This window comes from Mchenga conophoros, linkage group LG23 (assembly GCF_057382185.1).
Source record: "Mchenga conophoros isolate Kocher_MC1m ecotype Shallow Benthic linkage group LG23, M_conophoros_male_GT1.1, whole genome shotgun sequence".
NCBI classification, from domain to species: domain Eukaryota; kingdom Metazoa; phylum Chordata; class Actinopteri; order Cichliformes; family Cichlidae; genus Mchenga; species Mchenga conophoros.
Window position 1 is genome coordinate 42,011,969 of NC_140547.1, and position 18,997 is coordinate 42,030,965.

Here is an 18,997-nt window from a genome sequence, read left to right on the forward strand (position 1 = left end):
TTTTTTATCTATGAAAGCAGACAAGGCCTCTTCTCTGCAAAGCCATACATGTGCACTCACATAAACATGTGATCGGTGGCGGTTTTTGATATGGGTGACATGGGCCATTGTCCTCTAAACACAGTTCATTTACACATGAACTGTGTTTAGAGAAACGGGAGTGTTTTCCCAGGGCACCACAGGCTAGGACTGCCCCTGCATGTGATGATACCATGCTCTGACAGGAAACTAAAATGGAAAGCAGCTATTAGTTGAATGTGATGGCAACAGTGAAGAAGATGGCTTCTGCTGCCACCATCGCTGTGTTTCTGCTCTGCTGCCTCGTCACTGCCTCCACAGGTACGCTACACTTCATCTCTGTATGCTGTCAGGTGTATTTTTTTGTATTTGAAGGAGTTTTAAATGAGTGTAGATGTAGTGAGTAAATGAGTAGATTAGATAAAACATAATAAAAAAAAACGTATGAACATTATATTTAAAAATGTCAACAATCATTCACCCTAAAGAGATCCAACAAATAAACTGTAGTAATACTGAATGAAAGTGTTAATAATTGGACTAAATGAGTAAATCTACTTACTGCAAATATCAGACTGCCTTATCATAGTTCTTGTGATTACAGTCCCTTGTTTCCATGTCAAGTAAAAACATTGATGAACAGTTCTATGCAATCTTCACGTGATGTAGTGTTGTCTGTCATCGCTGATGCCTTTTTAACTGTTTTCTTTGTTGAAATGTGCAATTACATTTTTATGGCACTGAAGTTGTTAATTTTTTTTTCTTTTTTTGTTGCCCGTCCCATTTGGCTCTTTTGCCGTCAGAATTATTGTCTAAAGGCGAAGAAAGTTGCCCAACGGATTTACTTTACCAAATGGACCATCCCAGCCTTGCCGTATTGGTCTATTTGAGTTACCTTTTATTGTTTATTTTATTTATTTTCACTTGCTAAATACGGGACAGACTTGACTGGGGAAAAGAAAGGGGAGAAAGAAAGAGGGAAAGAAAAACAGCCGGGAAGAGGGACGGGGATAAAGGGCAAAAAACAAAAACCAACAAAACAAGCAGACAAAAAATACAAATATCAATCACCTGGATCACCTGTTGAGAAAGAAAAAAGAGAAAACAAGCAGAAGAAAAAGAGAGCAACATAATAAACAACATCACAATGATCTATGGCAGGGGTGTCAAACTCAAATACACAGTGGGCCAAAATTCAAAACTGGAACAAGGTCGCGGGCTAACATTAATATTTATTGAGAAAAAAAATCTTCCTCCAGATTTAAGAATGAATCTCTTCTTATGGACTCAAACAAGTTTTTCTGAAAAACTGATTATGGAACAAGCAAAGTTTAATACTAAACAATATGTATATTAGTTGTATAATACCAGTAGGCCAGCTCTAATAATAATTTGGTATGGCTTAGCGGGCCAAATGTAATTAGGCTGCGGGCCAAATTTGGCCCGCGGGCCAGAGTTTGACACCTATGATCTATGGGAATGTAACAGTAAATACTAAATATTAAACATTATTGTGCAGCACATAAGATCAACAGAACACAGTGTGCTTTGAGGTAGGAGCCAAAAAGGGTGTAGTTTGTGTGTGTGAGCACCCGTGTGTACACCTGTGAGCATGGACGCGCTTGTTTTTAAAAGGTTCCTTCATGTAATGATCTGCTAGAGGGTGTGGGGGGGGCCACAGCCCCGTCCACCAGGGCATGAAGCAGGTATGGAGGAGATCCAGACTTCCAGAGGCCCCCAGAACACAAGAGACCAAGGAAGACCAACAGAGGGGCAGCCGCGCCACTGTCCCAGAAAGAGCTGAGGAGAGCCCCAGATGAGGGGTCACTCAGCAGCCGCGGAGCAGAAGCCAGGGGGGGGTTGCAGTGACGTGCATTGTTGTAAGAGCCTTCTCTTCTCTTGCTTCATTCCTGTCTGTACAAGTCCCACTTGTACACTCAAACTGTGGAGGGCGCTGCTGTTCATGTTTATGCTGTCTGTTGACATGTTTGTCTCTATTTCTATTTGCTTCTGAAAATGTCAATATCGGAATAAGTGACAAAACAAATACAGAACAAGGGGAGATGAAGTCTTTTTTTTTTTTTTGTACAAAACTGCTCTTTACCGGATAATCTGGCAGAGATAATCCTTTACAGGACAGTTTCATCTTGTAATCAGAAGGTTGCCGGTTCGAGCCCCGGCTCCGACAGTCTCGGTCGTTGTGTCCCTGGGCAAGACACTGCCTACTGGTGGTGGTCAGAGGGCCCGGTGGCGCCAGTGTCCAGCAGCCTCGCCTCTGTCAGTGCGCCCCAGGGCGGCTGTGGCTACAATGTAGCTTGCCATCACCAGTGTGTGAATGGGTGGATGACTGAATGTGTGAAGCGCTTCGGGGTCCTTAGGGACTACGTAAAGCGTTATACAAACACAGGCCATTTACCATTTAAAACCTGTTTCTGTAACTGCAGACCTGGCATCACAAAGGACTGAGACCCTTTCCAGGGCTTCCCCAGAGGCTGAGCAACCTACCTCAGCTGACTCTGGAGGCTAAGCAGCTGGTGCAGTTTGTTCAGCCACCTCCATCATCTTCTGGGGGCTCAGGAGAACCAACACCATCGCCCACTCGATTTCCACTACAACCACCACTACCGCTGTTAGCTCAGCCTGCAGCTCAGCCTTTGCCCGCTCAGTCTAAGCTGTTAGAAAATCCCATTAAAACACTAGCCGTGTCTAGCTGATAACTCTGCTGAGCCGTCTCAGCAATCATTCTCTGCTGAGAGCTCGAGCGAGTTTACCCAGCCGCCTCCGTGCTCTGCTGGAAGCTTCAGTGAACTCTTTCAGCCAGCTGAGGACTACACCCCGCTGTCGCTGCCTGGGCCGAGCCAATGCCCTGTACAGCTCCAGCCAGTCTCCATGCCTGCTGTTTCTGCTTCTGTTCCTGCTGGGGGTTCTGCAGAACTGCGCCAGTACCAGTACTTTCTACTTTCCCCTAATGCACATGAAATTTTGAAACTGAAAGCGCAATTTTTCTTCATTTTTTTTAAAGTCAAGCATGCCAGAAAAACTTTGAGAAACACTGAGCTAAATCTAATTAAGGAGAGATCAGTAGAAGGATTTAAATGTGATTTATTGATGTACAGAATTCAGTTTGAGGTATTTAGTCTCTGATGGCCCATCACAGTGGACTGGAATCACAGCTGTGATAAGGATTAGTCTGAAATCTAGATGCTGGTGTTCGAGATGAAGATAGAGGCTTGAATGTGGCCTGAGTGACGAAGGAGAGGCACAGATAGGAAGGAGGTGGGTCGCACAAAGACGTCTGCAAGGGAGAGTGATAGATGCACAGTGAGATTTAAAGTAGGTGGAGTGGAGGCTGATTGTCCTGAAGAAGGCTGACAGAAAACCGACCAGTGATAATTACAATAAGCTTGACAATGTGGGAAGTGATTTAAAGTTTAGATTAGCTCCAACACCTAGGAAGTAGACAGATGTTTACACCACATGAAATTTTACTTGAACCTTTTTCTAGGAAGGAACTATCATCTTGAGGTTTTGATTCAAATTCAGTCCTCGGGTTATACAATTTAGTGAATTCAGTTACACAGTCATCACATCAATTCCCTGTTAAAACCATGTAATGCCTAATAATTCAATATTTGTTTTAATTTGATAGATACAGTCATCCATTTTCTACCATTTACCCTTGTTTGTCCTTCCTCTTCTTTTGACAGATAGTTTATTCTTCCCTGCCATTTGTGTTCTTGCTTCTTGGCCATGTGTCCTTTTGGATTTAGAAACTTTCCAGTTTCTGCTTCTTCCTGCACACACATGCACTTAACACACAGCCACAGAAAAGAGTCAACTTGTGCATCATGTTGCAGTCTAAGCACTGTACCTCAGTAGTCCTCAACCCCCGGTACCGGTCCGTGAGTCGTTTGGTACTGGGCTGCGAGAGTTGAGGCTTGGGTGTGAAATTCATGGTTTTTAAGGTTTTTTCAGCGGTTTTGTAGCATTATTTTTTTAATCGTTTTTAGCGTTAACTCAGTTTCCCTAGGTATTTTCTTGCGTGTCACGAACTGGTACTGGTTTTATTTTGTTGTATTTATCCATGACACCTTAAAGGCTGCTCTGTGAAAATATTGTCGGACATAAACTGGTCCGTGGCGCAAAAAAAGGTTGGGGACCGCTGTTGTATCCGACTAAAACATTACACATTCACGGAGATATTAAAAGTTGCCTGTTCTTGTTATAAATTTAGAATACTTAATGCAAACGACCTTGGTCTATGTTAATATGATTTTTTTCTTTTCTTTTTGTTGTTGTTTTTTTGTTATAGTACATTGTTAATTGTTAATTGTCTATAATTTGCTGATCTGTTGATTTTTAATGTGCTTTTATATCTACATGACTGCACGGGTATTAAAATGAAGTAAAAGGTGTACCTCTTGTGTGCAACGGAATTCTTTTCTAGCTTAAAACCTGCCCCCAAAATATCTTTGCACAGCTATGGTCGTCACAGTCCTGCAGCCACACAAACCAGAGTTGTGCTCTACAAGCCATTGGAAATATTGAGTTTTACAAAACTCTAGTGAGGTTGTTACATCCTGTTTTGTTGGTTTTAAGTATTAAAGGATTTTACACCATTTGCTTTAAAAAAGAAATTGCTCAATCCTGCATGTTAACATGTCTATACATTCATTCTGGCATGTGTGTTCTGTTTTCATGCCCTGTTTCTAGTTGTCCCAATTTTTTTCCTGCCTGCCTGCACACAGCCTTGACAGCTTGGGTGGTGTTGGCAGCTTGTGACCAATAACAAACATGAACAAGGCTCCTCGCATCAGAATGAGCAATTTTATTTTACTTTTTTCAAATATGAAAGTATAACATAAAAAATATATTTAAGGTTAAATACATAACACAGGTTGAAATCCAGACAGTTTCTACAGACAAATCATTGGTATGAGTGTCATTACGGTACTATACTATCAAACAAACACTGTGTAAATCTTACGTTAATCTTTGCTGATCAATAAGACCAGAAAAGTCATCAAGATATGTAATTGCTGTATATCCTTGCGGTGTGGATCAGTGAATCGATGTCGCGTTCACTCTTTGCATACAGCTTGATTTCATCCATGTTTAGGGAAGTGGCTGATGTATGCTCAGTTCCATAGTTGGTATACGTAGCCAGTGTTGGGGAGTGACAGAATACATGTACCGCCGTTATGTATTTAAAATACAAAATAAGAGTAACTGTATTCTGTTACAGTTACTGTTTAAAAAGGTGGTATTTAGAATACAGTTACTTTGCTGAAATAAATGGATTACTGCGGTATTTTCCTGTTTCATATTGTCGCGGGTCAGGACTGTTTGGGTTTTGTTTGTGCTGTGGTTCCAGGTGGCAGCGTTACGGTTGCCATGGTTACAGGGTGACGCTCTCTCTGCGTGTTTCCTGGGTGAGAGAGCGCCTTTTTGTTGTTGTTGTGCTAAGCTAACAGGCAGAATGCTACAGGTATAGCCCTAAAGAATGTAGCCTCATGGGCAGTATAGTCCGTGTTGCAGGGAGAATGGACTGCCATACCCGTTATGTGTCTGTGAGCGCGAGGAGGGAGAAAAAGGAGAGTGGAAAAGTACAAGCTGTCACGGAGCAGAAACGGGAGCTGGAAGCATGTAAATATAATAATAACCACTGCAGCCAAAAAGAGAGCCTGACGAGCCCAGTTGTAAGTAAGCTATTAAGACTCGACTGTACACTGTGTTTGTGTTTTCCCTCCGGAACAATAAGTTCAGTTGGAGCAGCCTTTCAACGCCTCTCTCTGTGTCTCGCTAGCAAAGTTGACCCAGACAACACAATAAAGCTAGTTTTCAGCTACGAGCCCGACACGAACCTATTAACATATTAGTCAGAGGTCCCTTTACTACGGTTTGGAGCCGCGGACCTTCAGTAATAGTAATAAATCACACAGCAATAGTACATTCATGTAGTTGTAAACAGCATGATAATATATTAAGTAATCCAAAGTATTCAGAATACGTTACTGTCATTGAGTAACATAACGGAATACATTACAAAATACATTTTGGGGCATGTATTCTGTAATCTGTAGTGGAATACATTTTAAAAGTAACCTTCCCAACACTGTCCGTAGCCAGTGTTGTTGATGATCTCACTGAAGGGGTTCATCCACATCCACAAATACGTCAGGAAGATGGCTCCATCCAACCACGTTGTGAAGTGATACACACAATGTTTCTGCTCACAAGAGATGTATTTATTTGACAGTTCTGCACAGGAGACAGTCCGTTCCGGTTCAGCTCTCCCTCCGGCTCACCTCTGCCGTCACTATATAGACAAACAGAAAAGAAGACACTGTCATCACACAATCGCCACCACCTGTGGCTCACTTGCCTCCCAGTACCGCCCCCTTGAGCTCACTGCACCACTCCTCCCCTGTAGCTGCGCCATGGACCACACTTCCACCACACACGTGCTCACTGACTACCTCAGGCAGCAGAAACCCAAGAAAGAGGAGGGACCATTATGGAAGGACAGGCTCCTGCACAGTATGTACCACCGGCAGATAAAGGATGTGGCTGACATCCAGAAGTCCTACCAGTTGCTGTACAAAGCTGGACTGAAAGGACGCACAGAGGCACTAATCATGGCAGCACAGGAACAAGCTCTGAGCACAAGATCCATAGAGGCTGGGGTCTATCACACCAGGCAAGACCCCAGGTGCAGGCTGTGTAAAGTTGCCTCTGAGCCAATCCAGCACATAACAGCAGGGTGCAAGATGCTAGCAGACAGGGCATACATGGAATGTCATAACCAGGTGACCGGCATAGTATACAGGAACATCTGTGCTGAGTATGGCCTGGAAGTCCCGAGGTCAAAATGGGAGACGCCCCATAGGGACGTTAGCATAGGGCTTAAATCTCTCCAGCCTCATTGCCTCAAATCAGCTCCAGGTGAGTGGAGCTGTTGAAGGTATGACGGCCCTGCCCAGGGGCAGATATCAAGGAGACTCAGGAACATGGTGGAGGTTTCCATCCACTCACAATGACACAATGTAACATTTTCAGACCCACTAGTTGGTCTGGGTAAGCTAGAAAATATCTGACCAGTCTTTAGGTTTTGGAGATAGGCACTAAAATGTGTGAGATTATAAGGAAATAGTTGGAGGCTTTGACAGAGTTTGTAGCATTCACCATATTTGACATTAGATGAGGAAAATGAACAACTTAAAGGGTTGCATTTACTGTATTTTGAAATAAAATACTAATATTATTAGGGAACTTTGCATTCCCTACCCTGGGCTAGAAATAAGTGGTAGTTCCAAACAAATGGAATCCTTCAATAGGACTAAGGCCGTGTAAAGCGAGAAAGTGAAAACTTTTCAACATAAACATACATAAATGAGCCAAATATAAAGTCTTTAGTCTTTAATAAACATTAAATAAGCATAACCATATAAAATAAGGTGCACTGTTTCTGCTCACTACAAACACTATGTATGGTATACACTAACAAGCCTCAGCAATGAGGTCAGGTGTTCTGTGCAAAACACTCATGTTTCAGTCAACTAATGTTTGTTAGCTTCTTACTGAAGGTGTAAACTACATGTAATGGAGAAAATGAAGGAACATTAACCCCAAATAGACAATCAATCTAGACAGGTAACAAGAATCTGATCTATATTAAGTTAGACCAGAAATGCAATCCTCCCAATTGCAAGTAGAATATTAAAACAGAAAGGGGGTGTGCAATGTTTTTAGTTTTTCAAGGTGGGCATAATAGGAAAAGTTTGGGAACCAAAAATATTGCCTCCTACCTTCTCAAAAGCCCAAAGTCTTGGGTTCCATAATTACGGAGCCCCGCAGGGGACATAGGAGAAAAAAAATTAAGACGGACTTTTGCGAGATCTCGCAAAAGTTCGTCTTAATTTTTTTTTCTCCCATGTCCCCTGCGGGGCTCCGTACATAATTGAGTGAAGCAGATACACAACATTAAGTTCTCCTTCATTTTGAAAGATTTGGATGGATGCTTACAGGCAGTCGTCAAAGTGCTACACTTGCACAAAGTTAATAACAAGTTGGCCACATCCGTACTGATATGAAGATTGAAGGCTTAATGCTTTATAAACCTTTTGCTTCAAAAGAGGACAAGAGTTTGCCCAAATCCTATTTTTTAAATGAGTCTGTATGACTCAGACTTTTATTTTTGCTCCTAGTCACATACAAATACGGACATAAGAAGCAACAAGTTTAAGGTACAAAAACCAAAGCCAAAAGAAGACTACAGGTGTGATGTGAAACCCGATAGAAGATATTTGTTTCAAGAACACACTATTCAGTGTGTTTCCTCCTTCTTACCATGTGATCAGTATCAGCAGTGAGATGTTAAACCACAAGAGAGAAGTGGCATCTCATTGCCCAGTGAGCTTTATTATTTTGTTTCAAACATTTAAAGGTAAGTTCACATACGCACATACTCTTAGTTTTTTCCCATCTTTTTATGTTCATTTCATGTACAAGTCTTAGCCATCTGTTTAAATTATTATTGATTATTCCTGCAGTTTATCATTGTACCTCAGGATCTACCTGAAGGATCTAGGACCAAGCAAAAAATAGAGACTATTGAAGGAGACTGGAGACTTCCGGAGCTTGAATCCTTTAATTGTAAAAGACCTGAGGAATATAAAGGGACGAGACTCCTTTTATATTGATTATAAAATTGAATAGACCTTTTGAATTAATGTAAGCTCATCTTAAAATGTACCATTAAACTAACAAAGCTCTGTGTGAGATACAAGGAAAATATTACATGTTATGATCATTACATTGTGATGCATAACTGTATTGCAACTTCAACTCCAACTTTACTTTGAGAAAATTGAACAAGAAGACAAGTTAAATGTTTTTACACATTTTGAAAAACAAGAGGTTAAAACACCTCTGTTGCTATTTATTCTACATTTTTGTGTTTTCATTTTTGCCAAAATGCATATCATCAAGAAGCCTTACCTCTACAAGAAACAACTAAAACCACCCTTGTGGAAACAAAGCTACAATTAGCTGAGGTTTGAGAAGGGGCTGAACTACTTCAAGCTAAAAATAGGTGTGCACTTTCTGCTGTGACAGTGTAGCAGCACAAAAACAACATCCACTCAGGGAAAAACAAAAGCACAACTGTCATTTATGTGCATGAGTATCAGATCTTTCATCATGTCAAACCTTCTGAGGTAAGAAGTTTAAACTTCTACACGAGAGGAGCTTGTATGTTTTAACTGCAGCTGTTTAGAAATAAATGTTTATGAAATGTGTTCTTCCCAATTTAAGATTACATTATCATATTACACTCAATAAAGTTTTGAATCTCACTCACTCTTAATATGTAAAGTCAAAGTACAAAATCAAAATAAGTCACCTTTTATTTATTTTTCTCCCATGTACCAAAAACACAGGAGTGTATTTTAAGATTTAAATCGTGTCCCGTTTTAATAGGAAAGCAATGAGGAAACAAATGATAGGATGCTGTAGCAGAAACAAAAAAAGTCAGATTATACATACAGAGTTATACAATATCAGCAACTATAATACTATAATAATAGTATTATAATACTATATACTATATATATACTATTATAATACTATAATAAGAGTATTATAGTTGCGTCACTACAGTAAATCATTATGGTGAAGCAACAAAACTAAAATAGTAGATGCACAGTCTGTGTTCTGAGTATGACTTGTTTTGCTTGATTTGTTTTTCATCTTTGGTGTACAGAAGGCTTCTTATCACTTGCTTTTAGAAACATACATGCACATATTGTACATGCATAAAATCTGTGATAGTGCTTGGAAAGAAAATAACCTCAGTGCTGAAAAGCAGCTTCTCTGTTCAGCTGAATTTGATTGAGAAGATGGCCTCTGTTAGCACCACCGCTGTGTTTCTGCTCAGCCACTTCTTTATTGCCTCCACAGGTACGGTACAGCTAATCTATTATTCCATCAGGTTTTTATCTTAAGCTTTAAATTCCAAACTTTTTCATTTAGATTTACAAGGCAAAAGTATTTTTAACATGTCATCTGCCAACTTAATCATTCTTGAAGACTCCAACATATACCATAGAGGTCTGCTGTCTTGTAACACCTGTAAAATACCTAAAACATGCCATGATGTTTTATAGTTCCCTGTTTCTATATCTGATGATGTGTTGTCATCATAATGTTTCATGGCTTACCTATTTTTGTCATCTAGCTCTTCTGTCATTTTCCACCTTTCTTTCTGTTCAAAGACTCTCAGGATGGTTGTGATGAGTATGCAGAAACAGGCACAAATTTTACCGTGCCACTTAAACACACTTTGAAGGAATCTGAGAACCTGAGATGGTTCCACAACACAACAATAATCTTTAATAGCAAATTAGACAAGGGGGGCAAAGGAAAAGATTTCTTTGTTGAGTCAACTGGATCACTGAAGCTGACAAAACTCACAAAGGACAAGTCAGGACTTTACACCCCTATGGTTTACGATGAAGATGGAACATATGTAGAGGATTTACCGAGCTTGAGCTTATGCATATTAGGTAGGTAACAATAAATGAACGTGCTTGTTAGAGTTTATATAACACGGCTAATCAAATTTTTCATCTGATTCTTCTGTTTTTCGTCACCTTTCTTTCTCTTTCAAAGACTTTCAGGATGGTTGTGATGAGTATGCTGCTGCAGGCACAAGCTTTACTGTGCCACTAAAGCACAAGTTGCAGGAATCTAGTAGTCTAAGATGGCTCCACGTTACAAAAATAATCTTCAAACGCAGAAAGAAACAGGTGATCACAGGGAAAAATGAAGATGTTGATTCAACTGGCTCTCTAAAGCTGACACAACTGACCAAAGACAAGTCGGGACAATACACCCCACAGGTTTATGATGAAGATGGAGTAAGCGTAGGGCATTTACAAAGTTTGCGTTTATGTGTATCAGGTAAGTAAAAATAGTTATGTATATGTATATATATGTATATATATATATATATATATATATATATATAATGCTAATTATATGAAAGTGGTTTCTGTTACAGATCGGTAATAAAGGGGATAAAGTAAGCTAACAAGGGGCAAACAAGCGGGTAATAATGTGGTAATTTCAAAGTTATTACCACTCTACCACAGGTAATTGAGTGGTAATAACTTAGAAATTGCCACATTATTATGTTCTTGTTTCTTCCTTATTACCGTACTATTACCACTTTATTACCAAGCTGTATGTCCACATTGTTACCCCAGTTTTGGGGCCCTATTACATAAATTTCAGAGTAATATTACTCAACTGTAACCATTGTTTTTATCATGATATTACTTGGATATTACTTGGTTATTACTTTGGTAATTGCATAGTAATAACTAAGAAATTACCACATTATTACCTTCTTGTTTGCCCTTGTTACCCCACTATGACCCCTTTATTACTGAGCTGTAATAGAAAGTGCTACCACATTTTTTTTTACTTGCGTGTTGCGTGATTGCTAGCGACACAGCTACGTTAGCATAATATAAACAGTGAGGCTCGTGGGCGAACGCTAACAAACGGAGGACTTTTTCCACTCAATAAAAATTAATGTGAGGTTCCCAATGGTCGGGGACAAATGCACTCGAATGGCAGGATGCTGTAAACGGACCAAACTTCAGTCAGCAGAACAACTGACATAATCCATCCACAATACAAGGTTAGTCATTAATATACTGCTGCATGGGCTGTAGTTACATCGTAAGGGTTTAAAAACGGAACTTTGAAATTATTAGCAGAAATAAAACCCGAGAGAAGCCGACAGTGATCATTGACTGTTTTTAGGGGCTTGTTGAGATAAAATAGAACAAGATACAAAGCATTAAAACATGTTAAAAACACAACAGCCTTATTAAATGCAGACTACTTTGGGCCCGGAAGCAGGATTCATCACGCCATCACTTAAAGACCGGATTAGGTTATTCAGTTTCAGTTCCAAGTGTCTAAACATTTACAAATCAAACACATTATGCTTACAAGTGCTGACAAACTGAAGTCATTTTCAGTGCATGTTTAGATTTGCATAGCTTGCTGTGGTCTAAAGGTCGACAGCAAAATATGGTAGAGCATTGCTTATCTTATTGCCTTTCTTCACCTTTCTTTCTATTTCAAAGACTCTCGGGATGGTAGTACAGTAAGTAAGAGACGCAGGTTTTACTTTAAGTGACTCAGATGACCTGAGATGGCACCACAACATAATAATGATAATAATAAAATGATGATATTGATTCAAGTGGCGCTCTAAAGTTGACAAAACTAAGTTGACAGTACAGTGCTATGTTGTTTCAGGAAGAGAGAGGAAGTGTGGGGTTGTTTACAAAGTTTGCGTCTGTGTTTATTATGTAGATCAAGTTGTCTTCTTGTCCCATATTTTTGTTTTATGATTCATCTAATTTGTCATGTGATTGTGTGGTTTTTTTTTCTTATTCTTTCTGATTCAAAGATTCCCAGGATGTTTGCAACCTGTACGGTGCAATAGGTGACAACATTGTTGTGCCTCTGAACCACAAGCTGGACAAAGCGTCAGTTTTAAAATGGAAGCACAATGATACAATAATCTTTGAGCAAAGAAAAAACAAATCTCCTAATCCCATATATGTCAAGGGAAAAAAGGACGACATTAATCCAGATGGATCCCTAAAACTGACAAATCTAGATGCAAATGACTCAGGAAACTACATCCCAAAGGTTTACAGTCAAGATGGAGCATTAGAAAGCAATATGAAAATCACACGTTTATGTGTTTTGGGTAGGTGACACCAGATTAGAGTTATTCTGGTTCTATGAATATATAATCGTTCCTTTTGCATTACTATTTATACCTTATCTGGAGCAGAGATAAAAGGTTGCAGTCACCTGAAAACATGCCACTGTGTTACCTTATCAGCTGAGTGTTTTTACAAAAGCTGATATAGTTTAATAATGTATTTTGCTACTCATTAAATGTGTATTGATGAATCGGCATCTGTTATTAGTTCCTGTGTATTCATTGTTTATTTAATAATTTATCAGCAGTACTTTCTGATGGTATTGCTATAATCAAATCTTCTCTTCTCAGCCCGTGTGCAGAAGCCCAGAGTGAAGATAATGTGTCCAAACAAGTCAGAAGTCAAATTTACTTGTGTTGTTAGTCAGGTAAGAATAATATTTCATGTCTTTAATTTAGATTTAAATGACAATGTTTTCCTCTGCCTAAAATGCTGATGTTAACTCTTTTAATTGGATGTAAATTTTCCATGTAATTTTGTTATATAAGTACAAGATAAAATGTTACATTTAACAAAATCTGGTCAAATGAAGTGTACTTGATTGGTGTACATTCAGATTATACCAGGCATATTTTCCTTAAAGTTTAAATTAGCTTAAAGTTTACTGTTTACTTCACCAACTCTTTCAGAGACGTCCTCATCCTCTGGAAGATTTAGCTACACTTACTGATAAAGATACTAAGATATGGTTAAGAATTTATTTTAGGAGTGATATTTTCCCCCATCTTTGTAATTTTGTAATTGTTTGTGTTTACTAATTTCACACACTAATAAAAACAAACAAGAGGACTTAAAGAGTGCAACTCCCCCTTAAGGGCAAGGGCTATACTAAAACTTGGTGTTCTATGATGATGTTATTACAACACCCTGGCGTCAGTCTTCTTGTATTACTACATGCTGATGTCTGACCTTTGACCTTGACATATTACACATTCAATTTTGCATTTTATTATCTTTACCCACATGACTGAAGCAGACTTGGCTGAACTTTGACTTCTATAAGCTGTAAAAACTTGAGGTTTAAGATTAAACCCTGAATGATGCCAATCCATGATTGATATTTTCTTCTGCAGAATGATTTTAAAATCGAATGGCTGATGGAGGGTAAAAGGTTGAAAGAAAAAGAGATGACACTGACAAGAGTAGCCAAAGATGTAGTAAATGCCAGTTTCTCTTGTAATGTTTCGAACCCCGTCAGCTCTGAGCTGAGTCTGCCTGTTCAACAAAACTGCTATGCGCCCTGTAAGTATTTGTTTACTCAATTTCCCTTCTAACTGTCTAAATATTGACAAATCAAATTCATTATGGTTACAATTGCTGACAAACTGGAGTCATTTTTTTGTTTTAGTTTTAATTTCCATTCAACTTTTGAGACTTTTTAATAATAAAGAATACAAAGTTGCACTGTACTGCAAAGCTGAGTCACTTTTACTACACGTTTATGTGTGCATGGCTTTTATGCAGACTGTGGTGTGAAGATAGAACATATAATTATCCAACCTCAAGTGACAAGTGACAAGGCAGGACGCCCACAGAGTTTCATTTCATAGTCCGCTGTACAATCAGTCTGAAGGACAAACGCTGTTGCGTGTGCACAAACATTTAGAATAGAAAGGAAACCAACCAAACACAAATCAGTCTATATAGGTAATAACTAGTATTCGAACAGCTCTAAGTGACTAGACCTTTAGTGTCAGATGATATTCTAAAACATCAGCTGACTGTCAATGATTCGTCAACTTAGACATTGTATTATATTTTGCATTGTGCATTGTACTGGACCCCCCTCCACCCCCTCCACCTTTTGACAGACAGTGTAGTCTGTCAAAATAATGTTTAATATTTAGTATTTGCTGTTATATTCCCATATATCATTGTGATGTTGTTTATTGTATTGCTCTCGTTTTCTTCTGCTTGTTTTCTTTTTTCTTTCTCAACAGGTGATCCAGGTGATTGATATATGTATTTTTTATTTTATTTATTTATTTATTTTTTTGTCTGCATATTTAGTTGGTTTTTGTTTTTTTGCCCTTTATCCCCGTCCCTCTTCTCCGCTGTTTTTTCCTCTTCTTCCTTTTTCCCTTTTCTTTTCCTCATTCAAGTCTGTCCCGTATCTAGCAAGTGAAAATAAAAAAATAAATAAAATAAACAATAAAAGGTGAATCAAATAGATCATTACGGCAAGGCTGGGGTGGTCAGTTTGGTAAAGTAAATCCGTTGGGCATCTTTCTTCGCCTTTAGACAATAATTCTGACGGCAAAAGAACCAAACGGGACAGGCAAAAAAAAAAAAAAGCATTTATTCAAGTTACAATTCAGATTCAATCTGAGCAATTCAAATTCAAATTTAACTTATTCAAATTCAGTTTCTGATGGCACAGATTTCTGCCCATATAAATCCTTTATTGACATTCAATATTTACTTTGATTGGGCAAACAGAATTAAATGTTTCATTGACGTTGGTGCTAGAGTTTTTGTGGGTTTGTGCATTGGTAAACAGGTTTCTTACGTTGTTGTAGCACGACTTGGCATCAGAGAAAGTGGAATTTCTGTGTTTCATGTGTGTACATGATTTCCTGATCCTTACAGTTGCCTGAGTACTAAAAGAATGTTTTGTCCCAGATTTTCTTTCTCTCTTTTTAACAAAATGTATTTATTAATTTTCTAGATGGATATTTACGTCATTTTATAAAGCAATCCTAGGAGATTAAGATGAACCTAAGCTTTTGGATGTACATGTGCATCTATATAGATATACTACTACATTACAGTTACAGCTATGGAGGGCTTATTTTTATTAGCCTGGCAATTAAAGGTGCTTTATATCCAGAGCTGTTTGATCATCAGTAGATCGCTTTGTTATTTAAATTATCCTGATTAAATTAAGAATTTTCAAATTACTTTTAAGTAAAGAACAATTGAATTTGAATCACAAACTACACCAACCTTTTGTCGTGAAAGGAACGAATATGTTAAATTACTGTCAAGGCTGCATTCATTAAAACTTTAATCACAACAAAAAAGACAGACAGTGTAGTTTTGTAAACAATCAGAGAAATTGTAGGTAGACAATTTATTAAAATGTTCTGTAACGTTAAAGGTTTGGAAGGTAGCAGTGCTTGTGCTATATGTTTGTATTTAGAGCCAATGCTACCTGCTAAGAAACCTCCTACAGGTAGACTAATGTAAAAAAAAGCACAGTTTCAAGAAAAATAAGAAAATAAGCATGAAATGTTTCTACTAGGCAGGTTTATACTGTATATAGGGCTGATATAACCAGGGGTGCACATAGGTGGTCCACAGGTGCGAATGCGCTTTCAAAATAAAAGACGCGCACCAGCTAAGAAGTTGAAATGCACGTTTGCGTACATAAGATTTTCTGGAGGAGGACAAACATTTGTTTAGAACTCTTAAAGATGTCGGAGAAGCAAACTCCTTTAAGCAATTACTGTGGTGCTCCTCCACCTCCAAAGAAATGTCAGGAGTTTGAACCGCAAAAGAAGCGCGTATTCTCAGAAAAGTGGTTGCAGGAGGTGAGCTGGCTTCAAACAAATGATGAACACACAGAGAGGTGGTGCAGAATATGCCGTGGAAAATCCCACTCTAGTGGACAAAAACTGTCCGCTAGAGTGGTCTGAGATGCGGTGCAGATGTATAGTAGCGTTGAAACTATGAAATGCCTAAAATTAGAGCTCTAAAGTTGACATAAAAAGATCATAATTTCATTGAATATTTGATAAATATACTTATAACTGTACAGAGCTTTTCTAACATGGCTAACCTAAAGTTTCTGATGATACTTACTTCGTTTTCTCTTTCAAAGACTCTCAGGATGGTTGTGATGAGTACGCTGCAACAGGCTCAAGTTTTACTGTGCCCCTTAAGCATAAGTTGCAGGAATCTGAGAACCTGAGATGGTTCCACAACACAACAATAATCTTTAATAGCAAATTAGACAAGCGGACCAAGAGGAACACAAGGAAAGACTTCTTTGTTGATTCAACTGGATCACTAAAGCTGACAAAACTGATGAAAGACAATTCGGGACAATACGCGCCTATAGTTTATGACGAAGAAGGAAGAAATGTAGCACATTTACTGAGCTTGAGTTTGTGTGTATTAGGTAGGTAACAACCCATTGTGAATATGCTTCTTCTAGCTAAACAAATATACTTAGAAAAAGGTTGATATAATCTTTTTTTCTTTTCTTTTTTTACTCAGACCCTGTGCAGAAGCCAAACGTAACGATGAAATGCACAGGCTCTACGATAAATGTGAGTTTCACTTGCAGTGTTGATCAGGTGAGGACAATATTTAATTTGAGTTCTTTTCAAACAGTTAACACATATCATGCATTTTAGGAATCTGTAGACAATGGACTTTATTTCTTTTCCCCCCCAAACCGAGCATGATTTAAACTGTGCTGACTACAATCATTCACTCACAGATGCTGCTGTATCAATGATGTTATGATTTGATGAAAGTTGGGCTGCTTCTCATGCTCTTTGATCACATCATTAGTTAATGACGAGGTGTTTACAAGTGGCTCAGACACCACTATACTGCCTTTTCAGAGACTTCCTGATCCTCCTTGATATCTAACTCCACCTACATATGACATGTCTTTCATCAGATATGGAGAGAGATCAATTTCTCAGTTTTTCTGAGCTTTCTTGTTTTTCATATATGCTTTGCATATTTGTTCATTTAAACCTTAAGAAAATAATAAATATCTTAAAGTATTTTTACTTTCCAGAACTTCTACACTTTTATTTTTAACTATTTAATTAATATCTTAATCATAATTTCTTCTAAAGAAGGAAAACTATTTGGAATATAAATGGCTTACAACGGATAAAGAGTTAACAGGAAATCTGAAGGATACGCTAACAAAAAAAGCTGAAGATGTGATGAACCTCCCCATCGCTTGTAATGTTTCTAACCCCGTCAGCTTTGCCATCAGTGAGCCTGTTTACCAAGAATGCTTAAAGCTTTGTGAGTAGTATCTACAATTAACTGTACTTTAAAAGATTGAAATGACAATGTTATGATACTCATTTTACAACCTTAGATTTTTTTTACAATAACCTTAGATTTTTCTCTTTGTGTTTTACTTTGTAGATGTCGCTGGTGAAAAATCTGGACCAAACATCTGGGTTTTTGTGCGCTTTGGAGCCGGTAGGTTTCAACTTCTGTATAAAGCCCATACATTTTTTATATAAATGCTGAAATAAAATGAGCACATTCTTAATTTTTTCCAGTTTTTTACAAGTAATACAATTTGCTCTTATTTTTTGCACTCATCAGGTTTTTTTCTGTTGTTGCTCCTCACTGTCATTGTTTGTGCAACCAGCCTTACACAGAAAAATAAATATGCAATAAGAGGTAAGATTTATTATTTATGTATGTTTGCATTTATTTATATTACGATTGATATTATTTTAATTTATTTTTAAAATAAAAACCTCTGATCTCAGGTAGAAGCTCAAGGCCAGTTTATGTTACACTTGATGTCTCTCATAACCTCCCAGTCACTATTGTGCAGTACGTAAAGGTTACTTGTGGAGCAATCAAGGCTCATTGTTAGGACCATTTAATTAAATTATTTATAATTAAATTATTTAAATGTTGGGGGGAACAAACACAGTTTCTACCTTTTTCTTTGGATATTTTTTCCCATTTAATACCTAACACTTATTTATGTGTGAGACTCTTAATGTTTAATTTCAAATTATTAATTTGGCTGTGTTGTGATTATTTTTTTAATTATAGGGTTACAGGGTCATTGTTCTCTTAGTTATAAAATCTGTATTTCTGTATCCATGCAGTCTATGGGGCACAGAAATGTAATACAAACGGTTACATTTCTATTTCTTAACACACAAACTAAATATCATGCACAGATTGGGTGCAGTAATTTCATGTAAGGTATGGTTGTAATTATCCAGGTGCAACCTGTCTGTGCTTATTTTAATAGACAAGGAGGAGTTTCCTTTGAGCCAGTCAGGAACAGAGACAACAGCAGCAGCAGCAGTTGGTCAGCTACACAAATAAAGCTTAGAGCCTGACTTCTGTGGAAACTGGGGCCCGTTCTTCGTACGTCGCTTACTACATCCAAGATCAAATGACACATCCAAGATCAAACCACCGCGCTAACCGTGAGC

At 38.2% G+C, this 18,997-nt stretch overlaps 1 protein-coding gene across 1 annotated transcript; it reads left to right on the forward strand.

Annotated features, from left to right (window-relative positions):
- The first annotated feature begins 260 nt into the window (after window positions 1–260).
- Window positions 261–18,917, forward strand: LOC146547902 (T-lymphocyte surface antigen Ly-9-like). Its single transcript, XM_085265725.1, has 10 exons — window positions 261–339; window positions 10,690–10,980; window positions 13,124–13,200; window positions 13,907–14,075; window positions 16,657–16,956; window positions 17,055–17,134; window positions 17,651–17,828; window positions 17,955–18,011; window positions 18,141–18,218; window positions 18,811–18,917. Exons 1-10 carry the CDS (start codon window positions 261–263, stop codon window positions 18,885–18,887), a joined length of 1,386 nt encoding a protein of 461 aa, XP_085121851.1. The 3' UTR covers window positions 18,888–18,917.
- The last annotated feature ends 80 nt before the right edge of the window (window positions 18,918–18,997 follow it).